The following is an 18,010-nucleotide window of genomic DNA, read 5'->3' as shown; positions in this document are numbered from 1 at the left end:
AAAGGGATTCTGTTGATTTCTTATACATTCTAAACATTTAAACTTTGAAATTAGGATTCAAGGAAGGTTTTTAGCTTTCACTGGTTGGATAGGGCTTTTTTCCCAATCTTTAACTGTTGTATTTTTAATGAATTATACACAAGCGCTATCTGTGAAATAATATCTGGTTTCAGTAACTGGCTTGAAGTAAAAACTTGTTTACATTTTACCTCTATTTCTCCAGTCATAAATGTACCACTTTTAGCCAGATTATGTGTTTCATCATTTATTGATTAGATAAGATTACATATCTGCTTTCCCAAAAAGGGTGCTGAGTCTGACTGCTACAAGTCTATTCAACTTCTTCAATATTTGAGTGTCCTGGTTTTGGGCAAATTTGGGGGAAAACCTCCAGAAGGAGCCCCCCGACAGCAAACCCCACGACTCCTCCCCCCCACCACCGGCTTCGGGAAGAATTTCCTCAGAGAAGAGTGGAAGAAAAAACCTGTTTATTTAACAAGCAAGACACTCCCCAGCACAGGGAAAAAGACAACACCAGCTGACAAAAAAACTCTTTCACCGTTCTGAAGGGATGACAAGTTCAGTCTCTCTGGCGAGTGGTCGCTCAGTTATCAGTCTCTGGCGCTGGGGAATGACTGCTGCAGGTGACAAAGTGTAGACTCCTGGTGTTTCTTGAGGTTTCCCAGGTCCCCGTCCGGAACAGGTTCAGATGGTATCCAGGAGAGGGAGGGGACGGGGTGGAAGAGAAAACAGTCCAGGGAAAAAGTTGGACTGCCTAGCTGAACTAACTAATAAGCAAAAAGCAAGGGCAAAGCAAAGGAAAGAAAAAGAGGCAGAAGCGAGCAAGCAGGCAAGCAAGCAAGCAAGCAAGCAAGCCGAGCTAAAACCTCTCCTAAACATAGACCATGGGGGAGGTGAGCCGGCTGATAACAAGACAAAACAAAGCTTCACTCTCAGAGTCAGTCCTGGAAGCACAGGACATAATACCAAACATAATCAGAACACACGATTGGAGATACAAACACCATAACATCACCCTAGGACATTGAATTAAGGAAATGTGACGTTTACAGCCAGAATGACTGCCCTCAATACCACTTTCTGTATTAAAATCAATAGCAATGGCCTAGGCATGAAAGGCCAGGCTAATTATTGAGATGGAAGTTTTGGAGGATAACTGAATAAAAGTGTTGAAGCAATAATTTGTTTAACACACATATAAAACTGTAGCTATTCCACATCTTCTTCTAGATCCAATTTTTAAATGCACAATACCTCCAGTTGTAGGTACTGTTTCATGTTTTCACTCCAGTTGTGTGTGCTCATCTCCAAAGACTCTTGTGTCACTGAGTAGAATTGACGTGGGCTCTAGCAAGCAGCTCTAGTAGTTAGGTGAGCTGAAAGTCAAGCAGGCCAAGGATTTAAATAGGGCTTCCATAGGGCTCCATCCTAGTTTCAGTTCTCTTCAACACCTTCATAAAAGACTTGGATGCAGGACTCTTAGGAATACTAAGTTTGCTGACAACATTAAATTGGGAGGAGCTGTTGACTCCCTTGAGGGCAGAGGGGCCCTGAAGAGAGACCTCAACTGATTAGAGAGACCTTGAAAAATTAGAGCACTGGGCAATAAAAACCTAATAAAGTTTAACAAGGGAAAGTGCCAGATTCTGCAGGGATGGGGCAACCCTGGATGAATGGACAGTCTGGGGAATGAGATGCTGGAAAGCAGCACCATGAAAAGGCACTGGGGCTCCTGGTTGATGGCAAGTTGAACATGAGTCAGCAGTGCCCTGGCAGCCAGGAGGGCCAAGCGTGTCCTGGGGGGCATCAGGGACAGCATCACCAGCTGGGCAAGGGAGGGGATTGTCCCACTCTGCTCTGCACTGGGGCAGCCTCACCTCCAGTGCTGGGGGCAGTTTTGGGCACTGCAATATAAGAAAGATATAAAGCTGTTTGACAGCATGCAGAGGAGGGTCATGAGGATGGTAAAGGCCTTGAGAGGAAGCTGCATGAGGAGGGGCTTAGGTCATTTGGTCTGTTCAGCCTTGACCAGAGGAGACTTCATTGCAGCCTACAGCTTCCTCATGAGGGGAAGAGGACAGGCATTGATTGTTCCACTCTCTGGTTCCCAGGGAGAGAACTCGAGTAAATTGCATGCAGCTGAGTTCGGGCAGATTTAGGTTGGGTATCAGGAAAAGGTTTTTTTATCCAGAGCATGGTTGAGCACTAGAACAGGATTCTCTGGAAAGTGGTCACATCACCACGCCTGACAGAGTTCTAGAAGTGTTTGAACAATTTTCTCATGGTGTGATTCTTGGAGTGTCCTGTGCCGGGCCAGATGTTGGACTCCAATGATCCTGATCCCTTCCAACTCAGCATATTCTATGACTGTAAAACAATCATATCTTGAATTGTTTCCCTCTCTTTAATATAGGGCTGGAGAATTCAACTACTGTTATTCTACAAATTGTTCGAGAACAAGGATTTGTTGGAGATCTTGCAGTTCAGTTGAGCAGTGCACCGAACTTTGAACTCCCACCTTCCAACCGAGCAACAGAAAATGAGGATTATATACTGGAAAAGAAAACAGTCATTATGGCAGAGAATGCAACAACAGCTTCTGTCATAGTCATTATTTTGCCTGTGAGTAGCCTAACTTCTTTATCTATTAATATTTTCTAAGGAAATGGCAATAGTACTGATTTTACACTAGTAGTGTGACTTAACATTCTAGAAATGGCTGTGCTGAGACTTTTGCAGCTACCTCTTGAAAACAAAACCTTGCATACTCATCATGGGGAATGAGCCAAATTCTTTGTTTTATTATAGTTACAAAATTCACTTAAAATAATGAAAAAGGAAAAAAGATTCTGTATACTCTTTAAATATATTTAAAATGGAGATACTGATTTACAAGTCGTAGCTTGGTTTCTGAGATCTAGCTGTCTTTCTTCTAGCAGCAACAGATGACAACCAGCACTGCTTTCCACTGTTCTTGCAGATCTGGAATCTGACTTGTTAGCTTCAATTTCAAAATCTCAGCAAAAGTAGTCTTTTTCTTCTTTCATATGATATGAAGCAAGGGATTGATTATATTGTCCCAAATGCTGAGACATTTTGAGCAGGAAACAATTTACAAATAGTCAACTGTATTATAAACTTGCAACGTATCATTAAAATATTTAAAACCTTTTTTTCTTCCAGGATGACATTCCAGAATTACAGGAACGATTTATAATCAATATTACTGATGTGCATCTGATCACTTCTTCCTCTGGAGGTCAGCCAAGTGTGAAGAGGCTTGGATTAGAAATAGCTGAAATAACAATTGAAGAAAATGACGATGCCAGAGGAATATTTAATTTTAATGTTACAAAGGTAAGTAAGTCTGAATCAAAAACATGTAAAGTGGCTTTTGAGCAAGGCAGTCTGATTTCTCAGATGACTTCTGAAAGTGTTCTGATAGGCTTTATCATGATAAATTGTTCTGGATAAAATGGCCAGATACCAGACAAACAATTCTTTCTTAGGAGGTTCGTCACAAATAATACACAAAATATATTATGGATCTGGCAGTGCTGAAACAAATGTCATAAAAAGGGATCTCGGGAGATCATTTAATCCAGATTTTTGCTCAAGGTCAATGCTAAGACCAGACCATTTTACAAGTAGTTACATATTTCTTAATTTATTTTTAACTGCAAGTCAACTTGAAAAAAATAAAAAAGAAAAAAAGAAAAAGTTTGTTGAGACACTGCAGTTTCTGTTTGGATGTACAGGATATCAATGGAGCTGTTTCTGGTTATGAGGTACCACCACCACAGAATCTATTGAAACTCCCAGTTGTTCGACAGGCTGGGAGGTTTGGGTCAGCAACTCTGTACTGGGAAGCCATTCATTCAACTGCCAGCTTTGAAGACTTCACACCATCATTTGGAAACCTTATATTTGCAGATGGGCAGGTATTCACTTGTTGGAAGTTTACCTGACTTTGTGTTACCAGCTTAAGATTTTTTGTGTGTTTTCCTCTAGCAGAATTTTCGCTGAAAGCATGTTATTTATGGCCTTATGATGCTTATGAATGGTGCTCACAACTTCAGTTCTTTAACATGGAAAGCCAGAACACTCATAAGCGTTGACCAAATAAGCTTGTTTGTCTTTGATACTTTGGCAAGTGAGGGCATAACTTCTAATAATAAACCCTGTTGCACTGAAAGTTTCTAGCAGAATCCATCTTCACTATAAATTCTGAGAATAAGCCTATATGTTTTCTTAACTGTGTTCTAAACATAATTTTAAATTTCTTTTTACACCTGAGAATACTTATTGTACACAAGGGATTTAGATTTTAAGTGAATATAAGCTGTCTTTGGCAAAGGGAAGGATATTCATAGAGTGCAGAATGTTTACTGATTATTGACAATATTGTCAACATTCACGTTCTACTGAGTACTAAAGCAGAGCACTCTGCTGATTTTAAGAAATAAGATTTACATTGATGGACTTAAAAATCACTACTGAAATCTTATTACTAGATATAATTTGCCTATTTTAAATTTTTTCAAACAATTCACAGAATATTATAAATGAAGCTTTGTTGCTTTTTTTTTCTTTTTAACATTTCTACAGGCTACAGGAGAAATAGAAATTACAATCATAGATGACGATGAAGTTGAATTCCTTGAGATATTCAAAATTGCCCTGGTGAGGGTAACAGGTGGTGCAAGACTTGGGAATGACACCTTGGTAACTGTTGCTATTCCACCAAATGATTCCCCTGTTGGGGTATTCGGGTTTGAAGAAAAGAATGTGAGTTTGATTTAAGTGGCACTCCTTTCTGCTAAAGTTGGAGACTGGTTTTGTGTCACTAGCATATAGCTGATTTTTGTAAGCCTTTACTGCATTGGAAGACATGATTTCATTGAAATTATATCAGTGCCTGTCTTCATCTAGCTGTATAGTAACAGTGAAAGTGCTGCTGCATAAATATAGATTTCTGCATAACTGAATCTATTTAATTCACTATACTAACAATTCAGGACATCCTAGGTAGTAATTTTGACAGTCTGTATAATAATCTGCATTACTGAAAGTAAAATTTGGAAAGAAATTACAAAGCATATCTCATCTTTGTTCTTGCAGTGCTTCTGCTCTCCATTTTTCTGATGCTGAGCCTGCTGGTGACATTGTAATTGTTTTGAATGAAAGACCATAGAGAAATTACTTGAGTGACTAATCCTTGCTAGCAGAATTCAACACACTTCTTACACCTGTTATGTTCCTGTTTGTTTTCCCTCGTACTGTTCAGAATTGTCAATGATAATGTTTTCTGTTTATCTCAAACATGTAGCCATGTAATTTGACATTATCAATGCAGATTTTGATTTTTTCAATACAGCCTTTCCCACATTCTCCTTCTCTTTTTCCATCAGGTAACTGTGAAGGAACCTCAGGCACCTGATGACTCTGCTGCAGTTGTTTTGCTCAATGTAAGTCGAAGTCAGGGAGGACGAGGAGCAGCTACAGTGTTATGGATTCTTGAGAAAGCAGCCAGATATGATCTGACTCCTCTAAATGGTACCCTTCATTTCAGTGAGGTATTTCAGACATTGCAGTAACTTATTTACAATTAGATTTATAAATATGTCCTTCTACTTTGTATATTTGTATGTATTACATGGTTTTAGAAGTAGGGGGTTGCTAAGTATTATACACTGGAAAAAAGTCAGTTTGAACTGGTGGGATTAGCAGTATTCAGGCTTCTTTCAAGCTGTGAAGGAAAGCTGACATGCTCTTTTGATGCAGCATAATGTAATCATCAGGAAGGCTGCTCTTCAAATCTCCACCATTTTACGATTAAGAAAGAGGAATTGATATCTACTGTATGTAAATAATTATTACAGAAACATTTATTCCACTACAGTATCAGGCATCTTAAAAAGAAAATTTATATTGAAAGATGAGAAAGAAAAATGAATGCTTAAAATCTGCAGATTAAAAAAAACAACCAACCCAAAAAGCACATTAATAACTTTCCAATTAGACAGTGTTATTTAATTTGTATTTCATGGCAGGTTAGAACTCTGAAGTCAGATTCAACATATTGGATACCAATACTATGTTAATATTGATATTTTGCAGTCAAAATATTTAATGAAGAAAAGTATTTTAACAGAGCATAATCTATTTTGTCTCAGTGCAAGCTTGTTTTTCATTAAATAAATAGGCATGCTAGTTGTTTTACTTTGAGTCAGCTGGAAAATAGATTTTTTTTTCTGGTAAAACCGTCAGTATTTGGCAAAGTTTTGCTATCCTTTCTCTACTGGTAGGTTTTGACATTTTGTCCTGAACTTTTATATGTTCTTAATTTTAAGCATACAACTATGTATGCATGGTATACTAAATTTATACCATGTGTTTGCCACTTCTCACTGACAAAAATGCAGACTAGGCAAAAATTTGACTAATATATCTAATCTCGATAGTGTATTAACCCTTAGAATATGTGTGTACTATTGAATATGGGGTTTCTCTATAGAAAATTTCCTCAAAGTTGAAAACATCTATATGAATACAATTTCAAAGGAATTTTGATCTTTATTTAGTTGAAAACGGTAAGGGTATTTTTAGGGTGGCCCACAATGTTTGAGAGACAATTTTAACTGTTTATTAATCTGTGAGAAGAAAATTCAGCCAGATCAGTTATCTGATATTTAAAAAATACTAGAGAATATATCAAGCTTTTTTTAACACTTGATATGTTAAAAAATCCCCTGGTTTTAATACCATATTTTGTTTAATTTCATTTAATATATATATATATCTATGTCTTTCTGGTCTTTACCTGATGCAGACTGAGTCCAAGAAGATGATTATTTTACACTCAATACAAGATGGTCTGTTAGAGGGGAATGAAACATTTACCATTCAGCTAGTCTCTACTGGTGGTGCAGAGATATCTCCTGTACATGGTAAAGAGTTAATTCAGTATCTTATGGTTTTAGATATTCTATGGGAGAACTATTCTAAGTCTGTTCATACTATTTTAGTATGAGCTTAAGTATTTTGTGTGCAGTTAGTTGGTTGCAATTTTGAATGTCAGTCTTTTTCCTTAAGTCTCTTGTCTGAAGAAGTCAAAGAGAGTTCCACAGGCTCTCCATGAAGATGATGCTTAATCACTCATATCACAAAATTTACCAAAGGTGGTACATGGCTTAGTTTTCACTTACCGTGAGAAGAATTATTCTCTTCATAGGTGTTGCAACCATCATTATTATTGGAGATGAAGGAGCTTCTGGGGTGGTTGGGATAGCCCATTCATCCAAGCACGTTTTAATTGGAGAACCTTCAGGAAATTATAATGGAACTGCTCTTATTAGGTGGGTACATATCTCATTTTTTCAAAGAGTGAACAACAGCCCAGATTCAAAAGCTATGGGACTCCACATTTGGGAAGAATTTATTGAGTACTGCATTTTATTTTATTTTTTAAAATTTATTATTTTTATTTATATTTTTAGTAATGATTTTTCTATTTATTTGTTTGGCAATTAATTAATTAATTAATTAAATTTTTCTATAATCAGAACTATTTTACAAACTAGGTGATTGGTTTTAAGGAAGGGCAGAATATGCCATGCATATGCCCTTTCAGTATTAATGGGGAGGTCCAAATATTCCTCTCTGTCCTCAAGTTATTTACAACATTGATGCACCAAAGGAAAGAGCAAGTTAATCAAAGGAAAAGGGTAAGGAAATGTTACAGTTGAAGGTGTTTTGTGTTTTGGAGAACTTGATTCGGGATTTGTGCCTGAATAGTATTTCAGCAAATTGTTATGTTCTAGCATGAACAATATGGGTATGGGGTTTTTGGTGGAAACAAGATGCAATTGTTTCATTCAGTCAACTGAAAACAGAATGAAGAGTTTTAGGTTCTTAGGAGAATCTTCTAAAAATATTGGAAAAAAGGATTATGACACTTGCAGTAAATATAAAGCAACAGAACAGCTTCTGGTACTGGCACAAGAGTCCCAAAAGACAAAATGATTCTTTGTGCAGGAAGCAGTTTAAGATTGTGTTATGTGCAGAATGTGCAGACAAATTTTTACTGTGACTTATTTCACCAAGCATTATGTTATTAGTAGGGTTTTAGCCAAGTAGAGGACAGATGTTGTGAGTTTAGTGCTGGTCAAATACCAGTATACCCACTAGAATTATTTACTTAATAATAAGATGTTATTATTTCCTGCTCTGAGATATGGCTTGGGAGGAGGGCAAAACAGGCCCAAAACTTTACAGGGTAGAAAGAAAACTTTATTAACAGAATTAAAAGAAAAATAATAAGAAAAATCAGAATAAACCTTCAGAACTCTTCTCCTCCCGCCACACCCACTTTTCTTTCCTACTGGCATCATGAAGAGACAAAACCTGGGACTTTCAGTCAGTTTACCACCTCTAAAATGATCATTCTCTAGTTCACTTCAGGAGAGGAGTCTCTCTTGTCGTGCCATGAAGACTGTCTCCACAAGAAACAGTTCTCTTGTGGCTTTAGTGTCACGGAGAATCAGCTGCAAGGAAAGAAAAATCTGTTCGCAGTGTGAAAGCTCCTCTCATGCCTTGCAGCTTTCCCACAGCTGCTTTCATGGGCCATGTCAACTTATGGGGTGCTATTTTAAGGATGAGCTGTTCTAGCACAAAACAAAAGTTCTCTTCATCCATATCTGGGAAACAAAGGTTTTCTTCTTCCATTCCTGGGGCACTGTCTCATTTCTCTCTGTTCAGACTTATTGGATCACAGCTACTGCAACATCTGCTTATTTCAGCCTTGATGCTTCTGCTCTCAACTGTACTTGGAATGCTACATCTCCTCATGCACTTCATGAATTACAGGAAAAAACAAAATCTATTATATCAAATGTATCTTCTCCATAGCCTTACAAAAGAACTTGCAGCCCAAGACTAAGGCGTCTCCTCAATCCCTTCCCATCTGGACTGATTCCTTCTTCACTGACCTCAGTGTTCCATGTTGTTCTCTCTACATGTCTTCACCCTTTCCTTTTCCTGATTCAGGAGAGAATTGCTGTTTGTAGGTTCATTTGTTCTCAGGCTTTATCAATTGAAACAGTTTTTATAGAGTTCTGCAGCACTGAAAGGTTGATCTCATCCAGGCTTTGCAATCGAGGAATTGCTGTGCCTCTCACTACTGACCACATGGTACCCACCAGCACTACGCAAGCCACACTGGCTGCTGGTGCTACCCCGTGCTTTTCCTTCATGTGGGATGCCAGAAAAAAAGAAAAAAACCTGCTGCCACTGCTTTTGTCCTTCAGTCCACAGCATAGCTGGCTAAAAGCAGCTAAGCAAATCAAATCCATTACTCCCAGACCAAGATGGCATTGGCCACGTGGCTGCTTTGGCCCTGACTGCTCCTGGCCTCAGGGCTGCTCCTAGCACTGCTCCAGGCAGTGTCCTGGCTGCATGGCTGCTCATGGTATTGGAATGGTCCCGGTGGCATTACCTGGCAGTGGCAGCAATTTAAGCCGAGCCATGCCTTGGGCCAACCTGGCCCTATGGGCTGCACAGGGCTGGCCTAGCCAGTGCCCAGTTACCAGTTCAAAGGCCGGAAGTAAGAAAGATCCCAATTTGCTTGCCTGTTGTTAAATGTGTTTTCACAAAGGTGTATCCAACTCTTTAAGTGGTTTAACTGGACGTTAATCTTCAAAACTAGGCAGCTAACTGGTTCTGCCAGGTCCCCGTAGAGAACCACTTCTGCAGGTTATGGACTCCCTCTCCAATTAAAAATCCAAACCTACGTTAACAGAATATATCTCAGAAAAACTCAAAGAAGTATTCTGGAATCCTACATCTGCCTTATAAATCAAATTGCCCCGACATTATCCTGACATCCAATTTCCCTTCTATTTTGCATATCTATCTCTAGAAAAGCAGAACAGAACCAAGACAAGTCAGTTTTCAGATCACACCTTTGGGCTACACATGGAAAGAAACTTGATAGACCTCTTGGTAAAAATACAGCTTGAGATGTCTCCCAACAGAGAGAAATAAAAGAGAACTTCAGAGATGTTCTGAAAATGCCTGAAAAGGGAATTGTCATGTTCTTAATAGTGATTAAGTACATTAAAGCTCAAGCTTTCATAGTGCTGATAACATTTCTTCCATGTACAACAGTATGATATACTATCTCTGTATTGGATATTAAATACTAAAGGTAAAAATAATATTTGTGTTTATGTCCTTACCTGCAGCCTGGTACGTGGCCCAGGGATTTTTGGGGAGATCATAATATATTGGAATATAACACCTTCTCATCAGACAGAATTTATTGAAGTATCGGGGACCTTGACCATGCGAGATAGGCAGTCTGCAGCAGTTGTTCTAATACAGGTATATAAGAGATCTGACACCAGTAGCTATTTTGAGTACTTTCTTTTATTTTTTAGGATCTTGGCTAGAAATTGCTTATATCTCTCTCCCTGGAAATGGTTTAAGTCCTTTTAGCTGTTGTTGGTTGTTTTCCATAGGCTGTAGATGACAACTGTCCTGAGGAGAAGCATTACTACCAGTTTCAACTAACCCGAATCAGTGATGGAGGTCTCATAAATGAATCTAGCAGCACAGCAAATATTACCATGGCTGCCAGTGATTATCCATATGGAGAGTTTACATTTTCTCATGAACTATTGCAAACCACAGAGGACGAAAAATGGGTATTGGATTAAAATTCTTTCTTATGTAAAATTACTGATAGATATCAACATTATTGCTAGAATTATGTTCATCTTTGGAAAGAAAATAAATCAGTCTCTAAAATGACTGAGGCTATCTGCTAAATTACATGTACTCTGTACTTGATAAATCATATTGATGTTACCTGAGAGAACCATTGAAAAGGTGCCTTTAGAATGACTCCTAAAGGCAACTGTAAAAGAAGACAAGGCCATTTTAAAAGAAAATATTCTCTTTCCCTCAGGTTAACATCACAGTTGTGCGTTTCAGGGGATCCTATGGCAGAGTGCGTCTTTGCTTTCAGATAATAAATGGGACTGCAGAGGAAGGAATGGATTTTTCTCCCACAGTAAGGGAAATGGTGTTTGAACCAGAAGAGGAAAGTAAAATTATTTTGATTGAAATTCATGATGATGACTTTCCTGAAGGCCCTGAAAATTTTTCATTGATGATTACTGAAGTGGAACTCCAAGGAAGGTAAAGTTTAAATTCCCAGTTGATTTGTTACAAGCAGAAAAACAAACTAGAAAACAAATTATATTTTGATTCTGATCTACCTGAATAAAGTCACTGCTAGACATTTCATCTGTTTTACTGTAAAATTTTGTAAGATAGATACAATTATAATCATAACAGAAAATGGATGTATGATAAAGCCAATTATTTTAACATTAGTATAAAGATGTTGCTGATTAAGATTTATTAAAGCTTAAGATCCATACATTGGATACAAATTGTCAAGTTGAAAGAAATGTCAATAAAAAGATGAAATGAGAAAGAACAAATGAAAGGTGTTTTCTAGGAATAAACTACTATTCTTGCAAACATATGAATAAATGTGACAAAAAAGTTTTTAGTAGTGACTGTCAGAAAATAAAGTTATTTGCAGTAATTGACAAATAGTCACACACATCTTTATACTTTCACAAGAATTTAAAAATGTATTTTTATGTTTGGGTTCTTTTTTTATGTTCTTGCAAGTGGATTTGATTTTACTGTAAGAGAGAATGGTCTACAGGTGGATCAACCTCCAATAATAGGAAATATCTCCACAGTATGGGTCACTATTGCAAAAAATGATAATGCTGAAGGTGTCATAGAATTTGATCCTCAGTACGTCCTTCTACAGGGTAAGTTTACCTTAAATTCTCACTATAGTTTAAAAGATAAGACTATGGCATTAATTTTGAAATAACTTTTTCTCAATTATTTTTATAGTGGAAGAGGATGCTGGATTAATCATGATTCCTGTTTTGAGAAAGCATGGAACTTATGGCAATGTCACAGCTGATTTTCTTTCTCGAAGTATTTCTGCAGTGCACGATGGTGTTGACTATGTCGTTCATAATAATACTGTAATTTTTTATCATGGACAGAACCAGTCTTTTATTTATATCTCTATTTTAAATGATGAAGAAAGGTAATTAAATTTTTAGATATTTATTCACCAATTTACTTCAGATAATGTCTTTTTTATCATGCGCAAAAAAATCTACACATATATTTGTATAGAGCTGGAATTGGAAAACAAATTTCTGCAGAGCTAAAAAATCACCTAAGGGAGGAAATCACCTAAAGGGAGAAAAACCCCTGTTATATTAGAGTGTCAAAGTTCCTGTTAAATAGTATGCAATATGGTTTTAAATTACATTATAAGAAATTACATTATAACTGTTGTTGGTGTCAACAGTACTGCTATGAAGAATAAAATATTGTGCCATATTTTTGTTTAACTTAACACTAGAAGAAAATAGAATAATGATAGAATCTGAGAATGGTGATATTTGAAATATTTTTCTGCATTTCACCTATGGAGATGATTTCTTTATTCCTTTAAAAAGATCCAGTTGGATCCATGATTGAATTACTAAGTATAGTTCTAATATTTTTTCTTTTCTCTCAGATATCTCAGAATGTCTTTTTCTTTTTCTGTGCAGTGAATTTGCAGAGCAATTTGAAATCCAACTGACAGGAGCCACTGGTGGAGCAGTCTTGGGGCTCCACCTCGTAAGCCAGATCACCATTGCAAAAAGTGACTCTCCCCAGGGCATGGTCCGATTTCTCAACCAAAGCCAAATTATACTTCCCAACCCTGATGCAACTACAACAGTGTCCCTGGTGGTGGAAAGGACTGGGAGGTTGGTGGAGGCGCAGGTGGGTCTTGCATGTTGAAGACTAAAGTATGTCAAAAAGTGACTATGTAAAAAAGCTCCTGCATTTTGCTTTGAGAGCTTTCTTAGTGACTGATTTCTAATAGGTTAATTATAGCTTTTTATTAAACGTGAATTGATATTACTGCAGTATAACACAAAATCTTGTTACCCTTTTAAAATCATCTTTCTCCTTCTGCTTGCCTTCTTTTATTATGGTATTCTGTACATTGTTTTGAACTAGCTCCTAATCTCACCAAAATTATAGTTAACCTCATGTACTACTACTAGTTTAATTTTATTAAGGAAATTGCTTACTACGAGTTTTCTAGAGTATTTTTTACCCTATAAATGCCACTTAAAAAGTGAAGATATAAATACAAAACATGGTGGTCCTTCCACAGTCTTGTCAAATAATTAGAGAATTTGCATTAAAAACCATTAACTCCTCCACATATAAAAATTGCCTCAGTCTTTGACTTTTTCTAGAAGTCATTGGATAAAAGTGAAAAACACTTAAGTTGCTAAAATAATAATTGTAAAGTCCTGAATATGACCTCCTTAAAATAAATGAAATTTGTGGAAATTGCTGGAAATGCTATAGCTTTTAATCAGGCTGAAGAAATATGAAGGTTTCATAATTTTCTTCATAATCTGAAGTATTAAAGACTTCTATGATAGACAATATTTGTTATTTTTAGACTTGACATCACACTTCAAATGAAATGGTTTTGATCATGAGTACCCATGTGGGAAGTTTTGCAAAACAAGTCATGAAAAGAAGAGAAATAGACACTAGCCTATGTGATTCTTGCTATATGCTAAAGAAATCTTAATTTCTTTTCTATTACTAACATCCAGAATTTAATAAACTAGCATTGTGACTAACACTTTAAAATTCCCATTTGTAAATTGTTATGTTTACTTTTCCAAAGGCTTCTATATTTTTCCCCATAGAATTAATTATTACTACTCTGTCATAACAACAGCAAAGATTTAAACATAGCTAAGTACTTTCAGTACTCTGTTGCTTCTCCCCTTTGGATGCTGTTATATTATATCACCCTCCTAAATCTGAAACTGATCTCTTCGGCAGATTAACTGGGACATTTTGGGACCCAATACAGAAGAGATTTTGTCTCCTCTGAACAGTGACATTGGTGACCCTGTGAATGGTTCATTCTATTTTGAAGAAGGAGAAGGAGATCTGAGAACAATTAATCTTCAAATCTATCCTCATGAAGAAGCTGAAGTCCAGGAAACTTTCATTATTCGACTGAGCCTTATGAAAGGTGAAACAGAAATAGATTCTAAGGCAAACAGCATTACATTAATAGTAAGTTACTACAGCTTCTCTTTCTTCAGAGATTTCTGTTGTTACTACTATTTATCCTGCAAAGCTTTTAAAAATTAATCACAATGATTACTTAGTCATTTAGCTTTTTTGACCTTTACACTGTTCTGGTATATTATGTTCAATTCTGAAAGAAAAAGAGTGGAGAATCTATCAGTAGAAATTGGTATAAAAGCACTGAGCTGGCTCTCTTAGTTACAGTTTTCTATCGTTCTCTTTGGAGAGATACATCAATACATCTATACATCAATATGTTTCTCATCTGTTGTGGTTTAAACTCAGCTGGACATTAAACCCCACTCAACTGCTTCCCTTCCCCTACCCCCTCTTATGAGAGGAAGACAAAAAGCAGAGTTTTTCAGTTAAGATAAGGAAAATTTACTTGAAAACACCAATGAGATGAGAAACAAACAGTAACAGCAACAATAATAATGACAAAGATAGACAAAGATATACAATAGCACCAGAGGGTGCTCACACCAAAGCTCCGCTGACACAAAGACAAAACGTCTTTTTCCCCTGTGTAAACGAAAAACAATGATAGACAAATCATCCACACACACACTCCTCCCCAGATCCTGAGACAGCAAAAAGCTATTATGGACTGCGGGGATTGACAGACACCGACTCTGCTATGCCAGCAAAGCAAAGCCAGTATATAACACCAGTTTGCCAGTACTTAGATGTCACTATGTTCATACAAAAATTTCCACTCATACCTGTTTGTCCAGGTCTCCTTTAGAAACACAATCTTCTTGGTAATCCTTCTTACACTAGGAACTTGTTATTGCTTTCACCAGCAAAGTCCTTGTTACATCTTCCCTTCCAAGCAGTCAGCATCAGAGGGTCAGAGTGACCAGACCTAACATCTTCACTTCTGTTCTTACCTTGAGTTCATCTCTCTCATGGTTTTCAATCTACCAGGGCCAAAAAGCCTGTAGCACTACCCATCTCAGCTTCTATTAGGCTATTTGATCTCCCGTAATGGACAAACTCTCCTGGCTGGTCTGCTTGGCTGGCACCAACCATCATGTGTGTGTGGTAGATAATAGCGATCTGGACACAACCATGCTTGAACCCCTCAGCAGTTGCAAGTAGGACTCTTGTCACTCTTGACATCTTCTTCAGAGGAAGGGACAAAATCTGACTTCTCACAGTGCAAGAGAAATGCAGATATTTTTGAGAGTTATCAAAGACAAATCGGTGCTCTAGGGATACTGCAACTAAGGAAATACTTATAAAGCTGCTATAAGGTTCCCTCAAAAACTCTGTTCTAGAAATTGTGCTTATATTTTATTATCCAGTTTGTAAGGTGTTGATGGAATTTACACAGCTCTTATTTACACAGTCCCCTTCAGGCAGCCAGGTTACCCCAAATTCTTGTTGCAGCTAACGGTTTATGCAGATAGATGTGGATGAGCTCTTTTTCCCATAGAGCTGAATTTGCAAACTTGTAGCGCTAGAAGAGTTTCTGTATAGTAGCTCAAGGTGCCTGCGCATTTCCTGCTTTAGAATCAAAATATTCAGATGCAGCATTTGAAATAAAACTCTGTTCTTTTCCTTCTTGGACAGGGGAACTGAAAACTGAAAAAGGCACATTCAAAATATTCTCTGCTGTTTTCAGAACTAACAGATATGTGCCCCTGTAGCATCTAGCAGTGAAAATCTCAAGAGGTTTGAACAAGAATACAAATCATACTACATATTACATTTCTAGTTTTTTAAATGTTTGTTTACCTTTTTACAGATAGAGAAGTTTGGTGATCCCAATGGAATTGTACAGTTTGCTCCTGAATCATTAACTGAGAGTCACTATTCAGAGCCCTCAGGAGACGAAGGACCACAAAGTATTACACTGTTTGTCAAACGAATTCAAGGCATTCTGGGGAACATAACGGTATTCTCACTCTTTTCCTAATAAAGGCTATAGTGCTGAAATCATCCTCAGTGTCAATGTATGAAAAAATATCTCGTTCTGTGCCTTTCAATTGCTTGTTTCTCAAATAATTTTTTTAAATGTAGCCTCTTAGGCTGAGTTTAGGACGGGCTTAGCCCTAGTAGTTGTGGTTTGGAGAGTAAAATTCAGCCTTCCCTGGTCAAGCAAAATAAAAAAAAAAGCAGTACTGCTCTCCTCTCTCACTTTTTTCTCTCCCTATTTGCTTTTAATGGGAGAACAGAAGAGACAGTACTTTCATAGTATGTTGTCTTTGATATAATCACACTTTACTTTTTTAGACAGAATCACATTTTTCTGAACTATCATGCAGATTTTTTTTACCCAAAGTTGTTTAGAAGTCAGCATTTTAACAGGAACTCATTTAATTTAAAATAAATAGATCAATTAATAGAAACATCTTCCATGTTTAATGAGAGTTCTTCATTCCTTTCTCATGTGAGGAATATTAGAAACAGAAAAAACAGCCAGGGTGTTTTAGTGTGAAAATAAAAACAATTTTTGAAAAATATTCAGAAATTCCACATAGTTTTACTAAGTCTTCTGAAACTAGACAAAGGAAATATTCATATTCATAGCACTGTTAACGGAATAATATACTCTTTTGAAAGATAGTCTGTGTGGTAGGATATTCTTCCTGTGCATTCCCAAACCAATTTTTATTTTACTGATTTAAAAGCAGTCTATTCCATATCCTGTCTGAATACTGAATATACTGAATCCTGAATATGCAACTTCCTGATGTTGGAGGTAATTTTTCTTTCTTTTATGTTTTCCATTTTCTGTACTAATTTCAGATTTACTGGGAAATACATAGTGAATCTGACATCACAGGTGACTTTCTTGAGACAGAGGGATCTGTTGTCATTGCTGACCAGCAGAGTGCAGCTGAAATAATTATCTACCTGTTACCTGATGATGTTCCAGAACTGGATGAAAACTATGAGGTACAGCTGATTTCAGTGGAAGGTGGAGCAGATTTAGACCATGAGAAAGGCATTTCAAAGATCACAGTGTTTGAAAATGATGATCCTTATGGAGTGTTTGCCCTGTACTCTGATCAGCAGTCAGTATTGGTAGAAAAAGCACTGGATCGATATGTTCAGATTAATGTAACTCGGCATGCTGGGGCATTTGGAGAAGTGATGGTTGAGTACCGTGTCATATCCCTTCATGGCGAAGCACTAATTGAACCTGAGAATGAGGTGGGATTCTTCACAATAAAGGATGGTGCCAGCTTTGGAGTAAAAAGGGTGCCAATAAGTAACCAGGTGTGTATTAGTCTTTTAGCTTTTATGATATCTGTTGTTTCCATTTGTTTCATCACAATACAAATAAGATACAAAACTCTCACTAGTATTGACTTTGAAGAAGCAGAAAAGACACTTTTGCTGTTATGAATTTCCTCTTTATCGAGCAGAACTGGACTTGAAAATCACATTTTCTGATAGTAATTGCAAAATCACTGCTACGCATGTGTTCAAATATTTAATGTTTCCTTACATTGTAGTTTTTGTGTTACTCTCAATTCAATATTATATATTATTATGTGTAGGCAAATATTTTCTTAAGTTTCCTTTGGATTGTAAATAGTGATCTGTCATTTGTGACCAATGAAGGAGAAGACAAATGTACTTGCAGTCTTTTGTGTTTCTTTGTTGTTTCTCATTATTATCACAGTCTTACATCCACTCTTACATGCTCTTACAACCATCTTAATGTTTTTAATCCTAAGGATTAAAATCAAGCTAAGGCCCAAAGTGTCAGATACAACTTTTTTAAATGGCAGTAGTTGCTTTACAAGCA

At 36.9% G+C, this 18,010-nt stretch overlaps 1 protein-coding gene across 11 annotated transcripts in view; it reads left to right on the top strand.

The window, feature by feature from the left end:
* The window catches only part of ADGRV1 (adhesion G protein-coupled receptor V1), a 270,560-nt gene that overhangs the window by 87,707 nt on the left and 164,843 nt on the right, over nucleotides 1–18,010 (top strand). For 10 of the 11 annotated variants that reach the window (XR_015799671.1, XM_088157236.1, XM_088157229.1 and 7 more), the window contains 16 exons: nucleotides 2,435–2,643; nucleotides 3,205–3,378; nucleotides 3,780–3,962; nucleotides 4,630–4,809; nucleotides 5,433–5,597; nucleotides 6,854–6,971; nucleotides 7,256–7,379; nucleotides 10,266–10,404; nucleotides 10,542–10,727; nucleotides 10,991–11,223; nucleotides 11,728–11,876; nucleotides 11,965–12,166; nucleotides 12,684–12,900; nucleotides 13,993–14,232; nucleotides 15,998–16,147; nucleotides 17,002–17,475. Coding sequence is in view for 10 of the 11 variants with exons in the window: in XM_088157236.1 (XP_088013362.1) it covers nucleotides 2,435–2,643; nucleotides 3,205–3,378; nucleotides 3,780–3,962; nucleotides 4,630–4,809; nucleotides 5,433–5,597; nucleotides 6,854–6,971; nucleotides 7,256–7,379; nucleotides 10,266–10,404; nucleotides 10,542–10,727; nucleotides 10,991–11,223; nucleotides 11,728–11,876; nucleotides 11,965–12,166; nucleotides 12,684–12,900; nucleotides 13,993–14,232; nucleotides 15,998–16,147; nucleotides 17,002–17,475 (3,143 nt within the window). In the remaining variant the exon portion in view is untranslated. The remainder of the gene's footprint in view (nucleotides 1–2,434; nucleotides 2,644–3,204; nucleotides 3,379–3,779; nucleotides 3,963–4,629; nucleotides 4,810–5,432; nucleotides 5,598–6,853; nucleotides 6,972–7,255; nucleotides 7,380–10,265; nucleotides 10,405–10,541; nucleotides 10,728–10,990; nucleotides 11,224–11,727; nucleotides 11,877–11,964; nucleotides 12,167–12,683; nucleotides 12,901–13,992; nucleotides 14,233–15,997; nucleotides 16,148–17,001; nucleotides 17,476–18,010) is intronic. The other variant, XM_088157227.1, reaches the window with a different exon arrangement.

The sequence above is a fragment of the Sturnus vulgaris genome, chromosome Z (assembly GCF_052056855.1).
Source record: "Sturnus vulgaris isolate bStuVul1 chromosome Z, bStuVul1.hap1, whole genome shotgun sequence".
Classification (NCBI taxonomy): domain Eukaryota; kingdom Metazoa; phylum Chordata; class Aves; order Passeriformes; family Sturnidae; genus Sturnus; species Sturnus vulgaris.
Note: the sequence above shows the minus strand (reverse complement) of the source record. Positions and strands in the feature narration are given on the sequence as shown.